The 18,878-nt window shown below is 52.7% G+C and overlaps 1 protein-coding gene across 4 annotated transcripts in view; it reads right to left on the bottom strand.

Annotated features, from left to right (window-relative positions):
• LOC119107191 (proton channel OtopLc) overlaps positions 1-18,878 on the bottom strand; it is a 45,883-nt gene that overhangs the window by 13,339 nt on the left and 13,666 nt on the right. For 2 of the 4 annotated variants that reach the window (XM_037230584.1, XM_037230583.1), the window contains exons 2-6: positions 17,344-17,583; positions 16,774-16,878; positions 5,075-5,189; positions 4,066-4,207; positions 198-347 (exon numbers count right to left, since the gene is read on the bottom strand). In XM_037230584.1, the coding sequence (XP_037086479.1) occupies positions 198-347; positions 4,066-4,207; positions 5,075-5,189; positions 16,774-16,878; positions 17,344-17,534 (703 nt within the window). In that variant the 5' untranslated portion in view covers positions 17,535-17,583. Of the gene's footprint in view, positions 1-197; positions 348-4,065; positions 4,208-5,074; positions 5,190-5,646; positions 8,031-16,773; positions 16,879-17,343; positions 17,584-18,878 lie in introns of those variants that run through there. The other 2 variants (XM_037230581.1, XM_037230582.1) reach the window with 1 other exon arrangement.

The following is an 18,878-nucleotide window of genomic DNA, read 5'->3' as shown; positions in this document are numbered from 1 at the left end:
ACCGGGAGGCAGGTGCTCTAACCAACTGAGCCACCGAGACTGCCCTGTGCTGAGAAAGTGAGCTCGTAGTATCACCAGGCCTGTGCTCCATTAGGTACCCGAAATCCCTCCCCCTCAGAGACCAGTTCCTCGCGGACCAATCCCATCCTTCAGCGTGACATCTCCGGACAGCGCCGCTCCTCCGGCCGTGCACTCACAGACGGCGCCCATCCTCAGGTAGAAGCTGCCGTAGCTGGCCACCAGCACCATGTACGGCTTGTGGTGGGACGTCTTGCTGACCTGGCTGGCGGTCTCCGGGTCGCGGCGGGCCTCCGTGGAGACGCGAGATTCCATGCGCAGCAGGCGCCCTGTCCGCGGGTCGTCGGTCACACAGCAGCCGGCCGTGGCGCACACCCCCAATGGCTTCAACAGCGGATGGTCTGTGTCCAGCAAGGCTGGGCTCGATTCCATTAGTTAGTTGCGCATCTCACCGGCTATGGCTGAAGCCCGAGTAGATTAGTCTGGTTACGCCAAAATATTAGGGGCATGGCTTCGTTAACGGAAACTACCAGCCTTGGGAAACCATCTGCAATATGTGCGAGGACCTGTAAAACTCAGTATATGATGCTAGGAAGTCCATTCGGGACACCTGCAAGATAGGTAAGCAAGCAATTTTGACTAAATTAGAAGCATATAAAGGCTCGCCGACATCGCAAGGTGCAATAATTCATTATAAACACAATGGCATGAACTCATCCCCACGATGATAGAGGGAAGCTAATTTCGGAACAGATGTTGGAAAGGCCGAAACCCCAATTGGAAGCCTTTGATGCTGCTGGGATCGAGGTTCGTTCCATGTGCTACCACGCTATCACATGGCATATAGGTACAAGTGACATAATTTTCTTCTTACGTATTTTGGTGGAATTCAATTATCACAGCAAGCATGGCTTGGCCTGAGAGTATTAACGAAAGCAAATACTCGAACAAATAATGTTTGTGGGTTATGGCGAGCCCTTGCGAAAAGGAAATCCGATGAAGCATTCCAAACGCAAATTTGTCTCCAGTGAAAGATAAAAAACCTAGGCTTTGTAGTCCGAAGCGAAAGAGAGCAAACTGGATACGTCTTGGCCTCCAGTATTACATTTACACCGAAAAGGTGACATCCCCCATTTGATGTTCTAAAAGTAATCCAAAAGGCTCAGCGTAAAAACATCATTCAAAGTCTAGAAAAACACTCGCGTGGCATTGCCGCAGGGGTCGGTCAGCTATTTTAAGTGCATATCAACAGGCCCCATCCTGACCAGATTCAGCAACGCGAAAGAGGGAAAGGGAAAGATGAAAGGGTGCAGTCGCTGCACCGTGCCCATTGCCAACGGACACAACAGTAGGGTTGGAATTGCGTCGGCTGCAGAGCAGCAGTAACGCTGCCCCGCAGCCGACGCAATGGCCCTGACGTTGCCCGGCCTCGTAGGCTGACCAGCGTCAGGTACACGCTGTCCGGTCTCGGCGGCTGGACAGCGTCAGGTACACGCTGTCCCGTCTCATCGGCTGGACAGCGTCAGGCGCATGCTGTCCGGCCTCTGCGGCTGGACAGCGCCAGATACATGCTGTCCGGCCTCGGCGGGTGGACAGGGTCAGGTGCATGCTGTCCGGCCTCGGCGGCTGGACAGCGTCAGATACATGCTGTCCGGCCTCGGCGGCTGGACGGCGTCAGGTACACGCTGTCCGGCCTCGGCGGGTGGACAGCGTCAGATCGACTGGATAGCGTCAGGTACTCATCGGCTGGACAGCGTCAGGTACATGCTGTCCGGCCTCGGCGGCTAGACAGCGTCCGGTACACGCTGTCCGGTTTCGGTAGCTGGACAGCATCAGGTACACGCTGTCCGGCCTCGGCGGCTAGACAGCGTCCTGTACACGCTGTCCGGCCTCGGCGGCTGGATGATGTCAGGTACGCGCTTAGCGTCAGTTCGTGGCCGTGGTTCGATTTGATTTGCAAGCCGTGTCGTGGAGAATCCGGTTCCCGGTTCGCCGTCCGAGCAGGGTCAACGCCGACTTCAACTGATCGGTGTCAAGCATACTCAGAACTGGCGCCAGGGCACTGACCGAGAAAACACGCCGCTCCAGAGCCAAGCGGCTGATAATGGTATACCGCTTTAGCCCTTTCCTTCCCTGTACTGTAAGTACAATAATTCCTTTCCATTGAACATAATTGCAAACATGTGTTTCACTCAAGCGTTTCCTGCGACACGCCCAGTCAATGCACATGCTAATTTACGACCGTTGCAGCTGCACGAAAACCGGCGACGGGACGGGTGCCATCAAATGATTCGCACAACCAACGCTTGCATTAAGGCTGACACTACACAAGGGGGTCGCACCAAATCGCATGGACTGGGGCCCATAATAAACTTGATGAAGGTCAATGGTGGGAGTTTGAAAGGAAAGCTCGAAAGGTAAGAGTTCCACAACTTTCGCGCCGCGCGGTTAGAACGCAACAGATGTGTCTTCACCGCGGGAGGGCGGCCAGCCGAGATTAGGTCGAGTAGGGCGACCAGTCGAGATTAGGTCGAGGAGGACGACCAGCCGAGATTAGGTCGAGCCTCTCTTACACGCGTCGGTTTCGGATCTCTCTCTTTCCCTCTCTCTCTCTCTCTCGCCTCTCTCTCTCTCTCTCTCTCTCTCTCTCTCTCTCTCTCTCTCTCTCTCTCTCTCTCTCTCCTCTCTCTCTCTCTCTCTCTCTCTCTCTCTCTCTCTCTCTCTCTCTCTCTCTCTCTCTCTCTTCCCCTCTCTCACAAGTGCACATTTTCCTTGAGACCGATCACCAACGTGTATGTGAATAGCCAAGCGCGTTGGCAGCCAGTGGGCTTTGATTGAGGGCCTGAAGTCACCAAAAATAACATCGCTAGTTAAGGTGTCCGTTGTCTCCGATTCACAGCTACCTGCTGGCATTAATTACCACTCAAAACAAATCCACGACGTAAATCATACCACGGAATCATTTCCCTCGCAAATTGATCGAAAGCATTTTATACACTTTATCAGCGATGTTATGTCTTCTTATGACAATCTGATATCATAAATAGGTCAAACCACCGATATTTTATGATTTTTTGCGACAAAGACAAAAGGTGACTGTTACATGATAGCGAGATCTGGGTCATTGCCATGAAGGAAACAGCTCATAAAAGGATCGCCGCTGACGATCCTTTCTGGGGGCCAGGCCTGAGCGCGTTACAATGAAGTTCCGCCCAACGGCTTGCGCGCCCTGCTTGCGCGTAAGACTGACCAGCGCGCTGTCGCCCGGCTTGCGTGTAAGACTGACCAGCGCGCTGTCGCCCGGCTTGCGTGTAAGACTGACCAGTGCGCTGTCGCCCGGCTTGTGTGTAAGACTGACCAGCGCGCTGTCGCCCTGCTTGTGTGAAGTCTGACCAGCTCGCTGTTGCCCTCAGAGGTCTTCACGGATCCGTTAAAACCATGGATATCGGGTAATTATATATGATGGGTGAGGAGACACTCGGTTATGTGCCTTTCGAAAATTACAGGGATGTGCATAGGCATACACGTACTGGCAAGCTTCGCGAAATATCGGGTAGGCACTTGAACAAACGCCACAAACTATGGCCAGAGTTTTTTCTTTGTCATAGATAGCTGCATTGGCATGACGACTTAATTTGTCAGAGCAAGTAAAGAGAATCTAGGAGTAGTCACTTCATGTTTTCATGATCTGAGTACAAATACTGGAAATGGCTAACGATGGCAGTCGGGGAAATAAGGAAATGACAGCGAATGCCCTGGAAATTAAGATTTCCTACTGAAGGTAATTATAGTCGACTTCAAGCCTTCACAAGCATCTCCAACCCGTCTGGTGAACCGTAGTTAGATGCGGAATACCTGACCTTGAACTCTACCCCCTATCGGGCCCTATCTAATGAAGCCAGCCTTACGACCCTGTCAGCCCACTGCCACACCGGGCTGCGGCACAGGCTCCTGTAAGCGGGCACTCCAGCGATGCTCAGCTTCCTCCCCTGCCCGGCTTTCGCTGCGTGGCTCAGTCGAGCAAGTAGAACTAAGAAGGAAGCTCACCTATTCGGTTGATGCTGGCGCTGGACATTTTGGACAGCTTGGACGTAGACCCAGCGTCCGTCACGGTGGCATCTTTCAGCAAGAATATGTAGACGTAGAGCAGAAACAGAATGCTGGCGCCATACAGGTATATGTAGAAAACCTGAAAAGTGAGTGAATCCATTAGCTTTTCCCCCCCGGAAGTAAAACGTTCACTACAACAAATACAACGTACCAACGACGCTTTAAGACATTTCTTAAAGCTGCAGAAGTATGCTAGTTTCGATCACATGTCCAGAGGCAAATTATCTGCCCCTCTTCCGTTTTCTCCCGTTTTCTCCCGTTTTCTGTGCTCCTAGTCATGCTAGAACCATGAAATGCTCAGGAAGTAATTGCTGGGCGATGACCAAGCTTTCTACAACCATAGATCAGAGAATGCAGGGTCAAACTAGACCATCAGTGGAAACTCTCTGCTGCCCCTCTCAACAGTGAGGGGCAAAAGCGCTCCAATGCTGAGCCCCTCCCCCTCCCCGTAAGACGCTAAGCGCAATGCCGAAGTGACTGGAAATGACCCATGAGAAATCCTGAGAGCTCTCTCGCCTCCACATGCAGGCTTTGTCCATGCACGCAGCTAAACTTTCCCTATGAGAGGAAGATGGCGGAGAATACCAAACTTTCTCCGCAATTCTGAGTTTTTAACCGAATTCTCGCGAAACCGCGCTGCATCAAACGCAAAATTTTTGACTAATGGGGGGGGGGCATGACCCCTGTAGCCCTCTTGGCTAGGTCCCTGGTTTGTATCACCATTGTAGGCTTTTTACGAAGTTCCACTAATACTAGAAACTTGGCAAAGAGAACAGTAGGCTGAAAATGCGCAATGCTTAACTGAGATCGCTTACAGCAAAACTCGAACTTAAAATGACTAGCCGGCTCCTGTTCATGCATCTCGAAACATCTATGTCCGGAGGGTCGTGGATGTCCATGGTCACCATGATCCAGGTGATGGCTTTAGTGCGTAGTGGATACTCACCTCGTAATAGAACGGCGGTATGTTGGACGAGATCACCTCGGAGAGCGGAAAGGCCAGGCCGATCACCACCAGCAGCTTACAGTAGAGGGCGCTGACGATCACCACTAGCGAGTCGCTGAAACACGGCAGCACCCAGGGAAGCGTTGGTCAGGCACGAGATGCAGACGGGAGAAGGAGTCAGACAATGATGCATAACGAGCAGCAACGGAAAAGTGAAAGAAGTGAAACAGGAAAAGGAAAGCAAGGGCGATGGTGAGAGAGGAGGTGAAAAAAGAAAAAAATGCAAGGAAGAAAGGAGAAAAGGAAGGAAGGAAGGAAGGGGAGGAAGAAAGAAAGGAAGGAAGGGAAGGAAGGAAGAAAGGAAGGAAGTAAGGAAGGAAGGGAGTAAGGAAGCAGGGAAAGAAGGAAGAATAAAATAAAACTGAAAAAGAAGAAAGGGAGGGAGGCAGAAAAGGCAGATAGAAGGGGGCGGGGGTGGGGGTGGGATATGGGGGGGGGGGGGGGGCAGCAGCGGGTGATGAAAGCGTATCAGAAATCCGTTCCAGCATCGGCCACCTTTCAGCGGTGCCCACCTATTGGTGACGGGATAGGTGATCCAGCGTGACCCGGTGTCCGTCTGTTCGGAGACTGATGACACGCGGGATACCATCGATGCGCTGTCGCCCATCACCATCGACTCGTCGTCGAGGCCGAAGCTGACGGAACGTTGGCGGGTAGGGGTGGGGACGTCCAGTAGGGAGAGACCCTCCTGCGGTGTGATGTTGCCGTCATATTCTGACTCCACGTCTGGAAAAGAGGCCTGTAGTCCCAAGTCGGCATCCTGGGGGCCTGAGTCGCCATGCTGGGGGCCGGAGTCGGCCGGCTTGTAGTTTTTAGAGCCGGATGTTTGGGACTCGGAGTCCGACGCTTTGAGGATGGATTCGGCCGGCTTGAGCCCGGATTCGGCCGGCTTGAGCCCGGAGTCGGCCGGCTTGAAACCGGTGCCGGTCAGTTTGAGCCCGGTGTCAGTCGGTTGGAGTTCGGGGTCGTCCGGCTGTAGTTGGGCTCGGAGCAGGCGCGCCCTCTGCACGGCGCGCATGGCCGACTGCTTGAGGTCGGCCGGCTTCATGGAGAGGTGCGACTCCGGCACGACGTCGCCGTCATCCGTCGACTCGGTGGGGCTCGCTGCTGAGGACTTGGGCTCTCCAAAGGCGGCCGCTTGCGGCGGTTGCAACGGCGACTCACGTGACGGCGTGGGGTCAGGCTGGCCAATCGGACTTGAGCTGGCTATGGGAACAACCGGCGTGACCTCCGATGACAGGGGCGTCTTCCGTTCAGTGGCGATGGCAGCAGGGTCTGGCTTGTCTGCCTTTGAGGCCTTCTCCCCTGCGCCGCTTACGGCAAGGTCAACCGGCAACAGTGAGCCATTGATGCAGATATCAGGGGTCCTCATGGTCGGTGGGCTCGGTTCCTGGCCGTTGTTCTGGAGCCGGTCGAAGGCAAACGGCGATGGCCTATTGGTCAAAACACGCATGTCGAACCTAGACGGCATGATCAGTCAAATCTTGCTTGACCGAACAACAGTTGTTTTTTTCCGAAAAGGGAGTGGTGAAATTCACGCTGTCCCCAGTTATGCAACTCGATTGCTATCTTGTCCCAATTGTGCTGAGAACGACGGCGAGCTCACGATGCTTCCTCTTAAGTATCTCAGCGAACTTCTCAGAACCCGTTAGTCAGTTCCGGGACAACGATGACAGTTGGGAAGCAAACCTCCAATGTCAGGTACGGATTCTCGCAGGGCCTTGGCACGCAACACCGACCGCTCGTTGTCTCAGGGTCTTCCTCTCCACGTCGGTATACCCGGTCCAGTCCTGCGGTACACCTGGTCCAGTCCACACGGTACCCGGGGTCCGTGACCAGGCACCGGCTCCCAACAACAAACGTCTCGACCGTTCCGGCACCCGCTCTGACCACAGCTGCCTGGCCAACTGGCCACGCACTGTTCACCTCGGCGGACTGCGCACTGTCCGCGGTGCCTCCGCCGCTGCTGAGCGTGCTACTGGACGGCCGGTTTCAAACGGGAAAGTTGGAACCCTGGCCCCGCGGCGCCACCACTCCCTGTATACCGCGCTTGTCGCGATATCGGTACACGAAGGTCGTGATGACGTTCGCAAAGGCGAGAATGTCTTTTTAAGGACGGCTGACGTCAGTATCGCCGCCCTCAGACGGCGCTGGGGCCTGCGGTACTACACACTTTACATCTTTGCACGTCAGGATGCAGCGACGATAGGCTGCATGTGGCGTTGACACAATGAACAGCGGTGTTTTGAAGGCTTAAACGAAACATGAACATTGGACCCGGTTTCCAACTCAGACGAACAGAACGCAATCATCAATGAGCTGCGTATATTGACATTTAAAAAGTCATTAATTGCAGAGCGTATGGTGGAAGTTTCAGGACGATGTTAAAGCTACGGAAGTGGATAAGTGCATGTTCTTCTTATCATGAGACCATCTGGGGAGGGGTATCCATTTCTGAATTCCTGGAATCGCTCCCAGATCGTCCCACATGGGTCCCTCAGATTGCTGGCAACTAACGAGTGACCAGTCTCACATCTTTCGGAGTGAAGAACATCCAGTAATAAGTCAAGGCAGCGAATGATGTCGTCGTTGTTGAAGGCCGGCACGGCGACTTTTGCCTTCACACACAGCGACTCGCAGCTACTCTTCTCGTTTTGGATTGCTGTCATGAAATTCATCGATTGGTTTGATCGCCTGCCCATCAGGGTCATTCAAGTTATATAAGGTCACGCTTGGTCATCGGCAGCCATGTGAGGTCAACTTACAGAAATTGTATGATTGATCTTTTACGTAATTTATGGAACATACGTCGGCACAGCAGACGCATTTGTACACAAATTACTAAGCATTAGGGTGTGTCATCGAGGGGGTGAATCTCTTTGAATCAGCTGAGACAAAGTTTTTCCTTGGCACACGGGTTAATGATAAGCCTTCAGGTCTGTCGCACCGCACCGATGTTGATATTCGTGAGGCAAGAGCAGTTTTTCTTTCATAGGCCAAGAAAACCGCATTTGGTACTAGCGCCACCTATTTTACGCACTGGGATCATCCTCCAACAAGCCTCAGAGCTGCCACTTTCCACACTACTGGTACTTGGCAGATTAAGCATGAAATAATATCATGAATAGTACAAGCAAAACATTGCCAAACAGTTTTTGAGCCAACTTCTTAGTAAAGGACATTATTTTTTGGTAAAACTCAAAGCTGTGGAGTTATGAGAATGCCCCAGCAGACCGGGTTAGGCTCAAGTTTGTTATTGCTAACCTATCATTGTGAAGTTGATCTGCAATTTATGTGCTTTGTGCGCGGGAGATACGGGCTTGTTAGTTTAGTTTCGCCGGTACTGAAATATTTCTTTCGAACAATTACTTGCATGAGCATACCAAAGGCTACGCGGTCGCGCACAAAACATTTTGTGACAGGCCACCCGGCTCTACTGTCCCACCACCAGCTGCCGACTACGGGAAAGCCTTGAGCTGCATCAGGTGACTGAGCGAAAACTGCATCTGCGTCAGGCGACAGGTGACTCCGTCCGGAACAGCTGCTGCTGGACATGGTGTGGGATGAGAAGCGCATGGTCCGCGAACAGGCGGTTCCGGTCGTTGCGCCTCTCGTGAGCAGCAAACCGAGGGTCTTCTTCAGCCCAGGGTCTTCGTCATCTCAGCGGTAAACTTCGAGGCCGTGAGATACACCGAACTGATTCCCAGGCACGGACCAGTCACACAGCCCCCACTGCGAAACCTCAGCGACTGCGTGCTGCGGAACAAAGTGCAAGCACCGCTGGCCATCTTGCCCTATCTGGTTCACGCTAAGAGCGCGACGCAGCGCTGCACTGCCGAGGACGTCTGGGGCTGGACCTGGAGCTTCGGCAATATGTGGAGCCCAACTGCAAAGATATTTCTGCTACCGTGGGATATTTGCCAACGCGCGTTTTGGGTTTCCAGTCTGTGAGCAGTTGCTGTTTGGGCCGGTGCATCGACTACACAGGCTCAGCAAGGAGCAAGATGTGCATGGGGTCACCCTACCGCCGCCCCCCCCCCCCCCGCCCTCTGTACGTCCGTGGTGCAGGGTGCAGAACTTGCTGTATGTATTAAGTTGTACACCAAACAATATATTCTTAGTCATATCCTATACATAGTTTTGTTTGCATCACGTGAGTTGTCTTAGAGAAGTGGAAGTCTAAAGCAAAACTAACCAGGATGTTCGTACAACGAGTTCATGCTCAACAGCTCGTAAAGTTTGCGCCAACAGGCAATCAATCGGGCAATGTCTGATCCGCATATTAGACTTTAGACCGGGTCATTATTGTACGACGGCTTAAGGAGCGCTCAGTGCCATCGTTTCTTCACACAAATGCATTTTGTGTCGCTTGCCGCCCACGGATTGGTGTTACCTGCGGCAGTGGACTCCGCCCAGCATTGGCCGACTGCAACGCCGGGCTCCGGTTTACGGCGATATTTCGATCGACTCGCGCCTCACGAGTTTAAGCTTTTGGTGACACCCTTTGCTATGCCGTGCACTTTTGGGCTCCAGCGCCAAATAATTTCTCTGTCTCACTTGGTTTGGTTACTGATGGCATACCCTACTAAGCATATACGTGTGGAACGGAAAAGTGAAACGTGGATTCAGTGAGTTGAACTGGCTATGACATGTCGTGAAATTAAACCTAATTGAAGTTGGCCTGCCAAGACCTTGACCTAGCCTGATCTTACCCGAGCTTGACAGTAAGCATTAACCTTTGTTCACATGATGGCATTATCATGCAGCACAATAACACATTCCATCGTCTGGTCTGTTACAAAACAGCAAAAAGTATTTTACGGGGTTAGGGGGTTCTGAAATTGCTAAGGATTTTGACGATGTTTGAGGCATGTTGCGTATGACCTTGATCAAGGCTGTAAATTAACGCCCGAAATGTTGTTTTTTCCCGACGAGTTGGATTCCGAGAAGCCAGGGGGCATAACTCTGCGCCCCCTCCCCCACTTTTTACCCCACCCCTTAAAGTTGGTGGTTGGTGGAATGCCCCATGGGGGCCGATATAAACAAATTCACTGTATGAACTTGGCGACTGCAAGATGTTTGGTTGTTTGCTGTCTTTGAAAGGTTGTAAATGGAGACGGTAAAGATTAGTGTTGATGATGATGAGCCCAAATACAAATGACAGGTATTGTAAACCCTCTTCTAGCCAGAAGACTCCAACCAACACCGACGAGACACAAGAAACCGACTACCAACACCGACTACAGTGGAATCCCGCTCTCTACTAGCTCCCACTGAGATTCAGTACTATTAAGCACCACTCTTTGTTCCCTGCCTTGCATCCAAGTCCCTACCCAGCCAAGCATTTTCCCCTCAATACCGAGTGATTTTAACTAAGCAAAGAGACGCTGGTGTGGCACCCTATCAAATGCCCTCATATCTAGATGAAAATCTTAAGATGTCTAAGAAGCAACAATGCTCCTGAACTGAAGATCAACAGTTTAAACCCACATACTAAATGACTCGCAACATGCTCCTGGAACTCGGGAAGTTTCTAACAGGCTCTCTTCTACACAAGGACCTACATAAATAAACTTCTCTCTCTTCCCATCTCTCTCTCTCTCTTCGTCTCTCTCTTCCTCTCTCTCTCTCTCTCTCTCTATCTCTATCTCTCTCTCTCTCTCTTTATCTCTCTCTCTCTCTGCTCTCTCCTCGCTCTCTCCTCTCTCTCTCCTCCTCTCTCTCTCTCTCTCTTCTCTCTCCTCTCTCTCTCTCTACTCTCTCTCTCTCTCTCTTTCTCTTCTCTCTTATCTCTTTCTCTCTCTATTCCTCTCTCTCTCTCTCTCTCTCTCTCTCTCTCTCTCTTGATCTCGATCTCGTAAGTGCTTAGCCTCTGCGATTCGCGTGCTTTATCTGATAATTGCTATCTGGTAAGTGGGCGGTCATTCTCATGACTTCCTTGCGGCTACTGAATTCGCATTGGTGATGGAAAATCGCCAGTGAGGAATTCACGCGCTGACCGCATGATCCCAACTGGCACTATTTACACCACAACTGGGCGTCCTCTACATGGTGGTTATGATATCAACGAGCATTGGCAGCCGCCGCGTCCATTTCCAGATGTAATGGGGTGGACATCCTACTCCTTCAATTCTGAAACTTTTGAAAATCACATCAGAATATTCGTCCGCCTCTCAAACCACAACATGTCAGCATGAACTTTTTCAGAACAGCCATAGCTGTCGTTGCTGTCATCGCATGTCGGCGTCTGCCATTCGCATACCACATGGCGGGTCATGGGGCAATACAATGTGCTTTGCGATGGTGGAAGTAGGCGACGCGTAGCAACGGCTTTACTATCTCCAGGAATTGCGGTTGCTATTTTACAACGAACATCGAGAGCTAGTAGCAAATATTCCCTACATATGTCGATATTGACACAGTAAAACCGGACCCAGTCATAAACGTGCTGATGCGACCAACTTCGGTCAGCCTCTCTTAAGTGCTTGGCAGCGCGCAAAGGAGAATTAATGTCACGACGTCACGTATCGGACGACAAATCTGCACTTTCGGCACAGCTTCCTACTGCCTTACAAGTGGTACGACGTTTGTGGACAGGCAATACGAATAGTACAAATCGCACTGGCAACCCCTGAGCCTCGGACGCTGTCAGTGCCTGCTCTGCCGCTTTGGAATGATGACGATGTATGCAGGAGTGTCTCGCGACACTCACGCCGACACTCGCTTTTCCGAGAGGGATCATGACAGGGGACACAAGCCGTATGACGTAGGAGCGGTCCATGCGCGCGATCCGCTGCGGGGGGGGGGGAGAAATACCCACGACTGAAAGGTCGCTGATCTGATTCGGCACACTCCTGGGGTGTGGCAGTCGTGTTCCGGACTTATCCGGAGTGTTCTCGCTACCGATATATGCGACGGGTTTCAGCAGGCTGGGAGCATGCCTAGGTCTCAGTCTTACTCAGGGAGTGGATTATATGCTTATGGTGTCTTGGGATTCGGGCTCAAATGAGTGTATTCGTTCCCTAGAAGAATCAGACTCAGAATTGAACTTTCATCAAATAGCAGTGGACCTCGGACCCAGCTAAATCCTAAACGATTGCGGGTCAGCTTTCGGCTCAAGAGCTCACGCACATGGGAAGAGGCGAACGCCCGCAGTCTAGCGGGTGACAGCTGAAACAGGGATGCTGCAGCTAGAGTTTCGGAACCAACTGCAATAGTTTTCAAGGTTACTGGTTATCATTTGCTCATGATCTGCTAAGGCATTCTTTATCGCAAATGGGTGTGAGATAGCCCAAGACAGTACATCGAGTGGGATACATCTGTTTCGATGGTCTTCACATTCCTCGGAGATCTCTACACCTTGAAATGACTCTTAGGACGCGGTCTGATTAACGCCTGCATCAAAAAAACTCATAAACACGACACGCCAACTTGTAAAGAACATACTACTTGCCGCTAAAAACATCATGGCGCAAGGAGCGGATTAGCAAAGGTGCCGCCCAAGGCCGGAGCTTCAAACCTTTCCATGACGTAAAGAGCAGATTAGCAAAGGTGCAGCTCGAGGCCGGAGCTTCAAACCTTCCATGGCGTAAGGAGCAGATTAGCAAAGATGCCGCCCGAGGCCGGAGCTTCAAACCTTCCCATGGCGTATGGAGCAGATTAGCAAAGGTGCAGCTCGAGGCCGGAGCTTCATACCTTCCCGTTAGTATGTGATAACTGCTCGTTCAGCCTTCAACATCGCTCACATTGCAAGGAAGCCCTGTTCAAGCAAACTTTAGGTTGAAAATAAGGGTTAAAGTGATGGGCCTTCCACAAACTGTGTCTAGCCACAAAAAAGGCTCACCATTCGTTTCCAATCACCAGGAATCAAAAAGCTTCACCTTTTCAAATGCCCCACTGAGCCTCCCGTCTGTATCAAAATACGCAGGTCTCTGCTATGAGGCGAAGCTCAGGCCGGACTATCAGGCTGAAGCCTGATCAGGGCCGGATGTTTCGCCGAATAAGGCTGGCGTCAGATGGCACCTTGTGTGCCACTACCGGAATATGGTCGGTTAGGTAACAATGGCTGCCGGGCTGGAACATAATGGTATAATCTAATAACAAGATATCAGCGTATCACTCTCATCTACTCCTGAGTAACCATATAGTTCAGCGTTGAATAAACAAAGTATTGTTTACAACCTTTGCCGACAGGTAGTGCTCGTGCAAGATTGGGGCGTGAGAATGCGGTTCAGAATAGGGTCTGGCTGTCAGGTGACCGTTTCAGTATTCGCGTGCTCGACGTGACTGCGTTGCTGACCGGTTTCCGAGCGGGACAGGCGCGCACGGAGCGCATGCGAGTCATCGGACGCCCGGATGTACACACGGTATGGTGGAATACGTCACCCACTGGGCAGCGTTCGTCCTGCCACTACTGGGACTACAGCGCGCGGAGCGCCCGCGGCCATCGCCAGTCAATACAGCGCGCGGAGCGCCCACGGCCATCGCCAGTCAATGCAGCACGCGGAGCGCCCACGGCCATCGCCAGTCAATGCAGCGCGCGGATCTCCCACGGCCATCGCCAGTCAATGCAGCACGTGGAGCGCCCACGGCCATCGCCAGTCAATGCAGCGCGCGGATCTCCCACGGCCATCGCCAGTCAATGCAGCACGCGGAGCGCCCACGGCCATCGCCAGTCAATACAGCGCGCGGAGCGCCCACGGCCATCGCCAACCAATGCAGCACGCGGAGCGCCCACGGCTATCGCCAGTCAAACTGGCTAGTGGTGGGTGAATGAATCCTAGCATTGCATTACAAGTATGAGGGCCATGATTATTGCAGCAGCTTGGTTCGCTCACCAGACCAGGTCAGGTACTTTGTGGCAGTGCTTGAAGAAACTGATAAGAAATAGGTGTGTTGTACCGAGTGCTTACAGCTCTACCGATGCTTGAATTGCAAGTCTATCAGACCAGCCACTCAAAGTCAGCTTATTCAGCTAGCAGACTCCGCCAGATCTCAGGACCTCGTGATATTTATACGGCTGCACACCTGCTGAAATAGCAACTCTGCAACCTCTCACGCTGATTAAGGCTTTGCCGTCGATTTCCGGGAAATGCGAAGCCAAAATTTTACGGCCCACTCGATTTGATTAGGGACATTGTCGCCCTCTCAGAGCACACCAATCCATTTAAGAGTACGCGCAAACTGGACCCACTATTGATCTCTGCCCACCACACTAGCGCTGATGGTGAAGGCACTGGACAACGGGAATCTCAGACGACGTTTGAGATTCCTTAAGACCTATTGCACATGCTAAGTGAGGGAAAACACCAGCACAAAGAAAAAAAAAGCATGTTGCATGCCTTCACTTCGCATGTTATGTAAACAGCCCATCACACGTGTGTGCTTTGCACGTCATAGGCAATCTTTACAGCTGTGAATGAGCTTCGTTTTGGGCACATGACGTGCATTTGCGTCGGTCAGAACCAGCGATTGGGCAGCACAGGATATATAAATACTGATTAACTGTCTGAGGTGTCACGCGATTCACCAGCACTTTTGACCACTTGCAGACGTCCATGTGTTGTACTTGAGCAACACCGGACACGGAACTCTGTTAAAATCGCTGTCTTAATACAAGACGCAAATAGTGATTTAAGGCTAACTTTTTCCATCAATTCCCAAGGCCAGGGTAAAAAACGTAAGCATCGTCAATTTGGCATTCACATAGCTAATTTGCGACATGGAGTTTGGAGCAGAGTCTACACCAAGAACAGGCTGCAGTGCGGACATTGTGCTCTTCACTCCGTGTCGGTAAAACATCATCGTTATCTAACACACAGGAGCGAGCCCATGTGAGTCCAGTCGCAAACATCAGGTAACACCGCAGCAGTTGGCCTACACTTAGTGTTGTTTGCCGCGATATTACATGACTCGGTCGTAGCATCCTGAGTGCTTCTCTCAAAGGTATTTCTATGCGGGCCGACTGAGCCAGGTCCGGTATACAGCGTGATCACCATACGGTACCAACTATCGCACTAAATGCAGTGACTTTTCTTGGCGACAATGCTACATAACCTGACGAACTTTTGGCAAGGTGTTCCCCATGGACGCCTGCGGGCTTGATTGGTGGGATATACGACATGGCAAATCGCAATATTTCGATAGACCTGCATTGATAGCAGAGCTAGTAGAGCTGCATACTAGAGGCTTTTACCAGTACATTTCCACTACCCATGTCGGTTTAGCCATACTCACCCACTACCCATTCCTAATCAGGCTTACCCAAATGTCACCCATCTGTTGGCTTTTTTAACGTTTTCATTCTGATTTATGGAGAGCCTCAGAAAAGCTTACACCCAAACTTGCTTTTTGCTGTCATAGTTGCAGAAGTAGAGTGAATGGGGGGGGGGGGGGGCAATCATGACTTAAGAAATACAAGCAGTAACATTGTGTAGTACTTCGTGGGGCCTTTGCCGATATTTCAGTAACGTCTTACCGACACCCGCATTCATGCGCATAATTTTCCTGAGCTCCGTTCCCAATCCGTCACGTTACCCATTACATATGGGTACCCATGGGCTCACTCAGCCTGTGAATTCCTCTCATTGGCAGACCACTTCCTAGAACTGAAACCGAACGTTTGGCTAGAACATCTTTCATAGCATCAAGCTTGATACAAGTAGCCATTTGACACGACTACAAGGCTTCAAACTCACTTTGGTAGACGCAGAGTACGTGCAGAGAAACGATGAACCAGCGCTGACTTTGCTATTGGAATCAGTGTATGTCTGCTCATATGATGGTTGTTAATTGCCGACTATGTACTCAACGCTACATATACAAATATTGCAGAGGTGAAAAAGGAAGCTGACAGGAGCTGATTCTGGGAAAGAATGAGGGTAAGAGATGGGAACGGTTTCTTGCATTTTAACCTAGGCAATATGGAATACATTTTTATTGATATAAAAGTGAATACGACAACGAAGCATAGTTAAAATCTTGCAAAGGCTGGAGCATCAGATCACAGAGGCGGTGCCAGACAAATGCATGTGGCGAAGAGCTGCGGGCACGTACGCCACTTAATTCGGATATTTCATATTCACCACGAATATTGCGCATTGCTGGAGGGGAAAATATCACACTTATGTGTATGAGTACAAACGGCGCTACTTAAATCACAATGCGCTGCCCAATACCAAATATTTCATTTGTCCGCCCCCCTTGTCGTGTTACTTTATCCGTCAATGATCCAAAACAAACAGCTTGTTTGCACGAGTGTCTTTGGGCTTATCATAGGTGCAGCGTTAGTATAGTTGGCTCCGTATGGCATTTAAGCAAAATTCACCGGACGTTTATACGATTGATGGGTATGTAAGTCGGTTTGTAAGCCAAAAGTTTTATCTGAGCTGCTTTCGACCTACATCATTACGTTCAGATCGAAGTCCCCAGTGCCGGGGTAAAAAATACAATGGCAACTTCTGCTGCGCACTTAGTGGAGCGCATCGGCACCGAAACTAGCACCCGACAACCAAGCTCCGTTACGGGCCTTACCATTTTTCACGACAATTGGCGAACCCCCAAGCAACCGCAGCGTTAACAACGAAAAGACGCAGGGCAAATACCAGCGTACACAAACTCAGATCAGGTGCAGTACTCACAAGCTGCCTGCTTTGCGGGTGGTCGCTGCGCCCGTCCCCTGGCTAAGAGGGCGCCCGCTGTCCTCCTCGTCCGAGTCCAGGCAAAAGTCCGTCTCGGAGCGATTGCTGACGGCACACAGACGGACGCGTCAGCAGCCGACGGCGCCCCGGCCCCGCCCTCCTGGGGACGCATCAGCAGCCAACGGCGCCCCGGCCCCGCTCTCCTGGGGACGCGTCAGCAGCCGACGGCGCCCCGGCCCCGCCCTCCTGGGGACGCGTCAGCAGCCGACGGCGCCCCGGCCCCGCTCTCCCGGGGACGCGCCAGCAGCCGGCGGCGCCCCGGCCCCGCTCTCCTGGGGACGCGTTAGCAGCCGACGGCGCCCCGGCCCCGCTCTCCCGGGGACGCGTCAGCAGCCGACCGGCGCCCCGGACCCCCGGCCCTCCCGGGGACGCGTCAGCAGCCGGCGGCGCCCCGGCCCCGCTCTCCCGGGGACGCGCCAGCAGCCGACGGCGCCCCGGCCCCGCTCTCCCGGGGACGCGCCAGCAGCCGACGGCGCCCCGGCCCCGCCCTCCCGGGGACGCGTCACTGACCTGTCCATGCTGCGGTCCGTGTCGTGCCGCTCCCTGACCCGAAGCAGGGTCATCTCGGCGGAGCGCTTTTCGCGCAGGGGTGTGCCCGGCCTCTGCGCACCGTAGCGCGCCGAGCTGTCACCGTCCAGCTTCGGTGATAGCCGAGCCCCGGCCCTCTCCAGCACCGGCGACGGCGACTCCGGCGGCAGCATCGTTGGCACGGCGTCCGGTTCGTTCTCATGGTGCACGTGGCTGATGGACCTGAGGACAAGGGTACGCTCAGTCGGCTGTTGGATCTGAGGACCAGGGTACGCTCAGTCGGCTGTTGGACCTGGAGACCAGGGTACACTCGGTGGGCTGATGGACCTGGGGACCAGGATACCTCCGGTCGGCTGATGGATCTGGGGACCAGGGTACGCTCAGCCGGCTGCAGAAGCGTGGAGACGTTCTCCGGTCAGGTAGCGTTTGGTCGATGCCAAGACCAGCAGTGGTGGTTGTAACCTGAGAGATGTTGGTGATCAGTCCTCAAATTCCACGCCACTGCTCTGATAACCACATTTGCGGTGTCCAGCCGGCGTGGTATGCCTAGCACCCTACTCACTTGTGTACCACTCGTTCGCTGCTTTTCGCTGACCTCAATTAGTAGGGAGGGTTTCGTGGGCTAGTTGTTGTTGCCACAATCATATGTACGCCGCAGCTCACTTGTCATCGTGCCGTGGACCAGCACACCTCTGCCGCTGCGTTGTTTTGCGCAGTAGCTAAGGCGGCATCGCCCCTCTCAGACCATTTATGCAGTATAAGCATGTAACGCTCGCTGATATGTAAAGTGCTTAGGAGTGTCTACAAGAACACGGATCTCTGGGCTGGGACGCATACCCGAATTAGGAATCCCGGTCATCCGGTCTATGCGTGCCGATTTCTTGCAAGTATGGTCCCATAGCACCTGACTTCTCACGAGTCTTTCAGGTTGTCAGTCGGAGTGTCGATACCTTTGACGGCCCGTCACACAAATCACCTGTACACTGTACACTCACACACCGCGTCAGCAGTCTGCTGACCAGCGTGCCTTGCCGCAGAGGGAGGGGGGGGGGGGGGGAGATAGCACTGGTAGAGGTCGTGCTTGCCACACCTTCAACATTCTGGGAGCAGATATCGACTGGAGTACCCCCCAACCCCCACCCAACGTGACCTGCGGTGTCTTAAGACGCTGTTCGACTTGCCCACCGCCTGCATATCTGCTAGCAACGTCGGCACGTGCCGTGTTCAGCTCCGCTCGGGGCCGCCGAGGTGCTAGGGACGGGCGCTGATGGAAGGGGACTGGTGGATGAGGACTGGCGCGGACCATGACACAGGTGGGGGAAATGACCAGCGGCTTCAAGTACTTGGAGGGAACGCACATGTAATTGTGGGGAGAGGGGAGGAATGCCCACAGGCTTCGTTCCATTTCTTCTGGTTTTGTTTGATGTGGGATAGAGACATCTCGGTCAGCAATGACCATTCCATGACTGTGGGACGAAAGAGAAAGGTGAATGGTGAGGACACATTGGCGGCCATCT

This window comes from Pollicipes pollicipes, unplaced genomic scaffold (assembly GCF_011947565.3).
Source record: "Pollicipes pollicipes isolate AB1234 unplaced genomic scaffold, Ppol_2.1 Scaffold_6686;HRSCAF=7923_pilon_pilon_pilon, whole genome shotgun sequence".
Lineage (NCBI taxonomy): Eukaryota > Metazoa > Arthropoda > Thecostraca > Pollicipedomorpha > Pollicipedidae > Pollicipes > Pollicipes pollicipes.
Note: the sequence above shows the minus strand (reverse complement) of the source record. Positions and strands in the feature narration are given on the sequence as shown.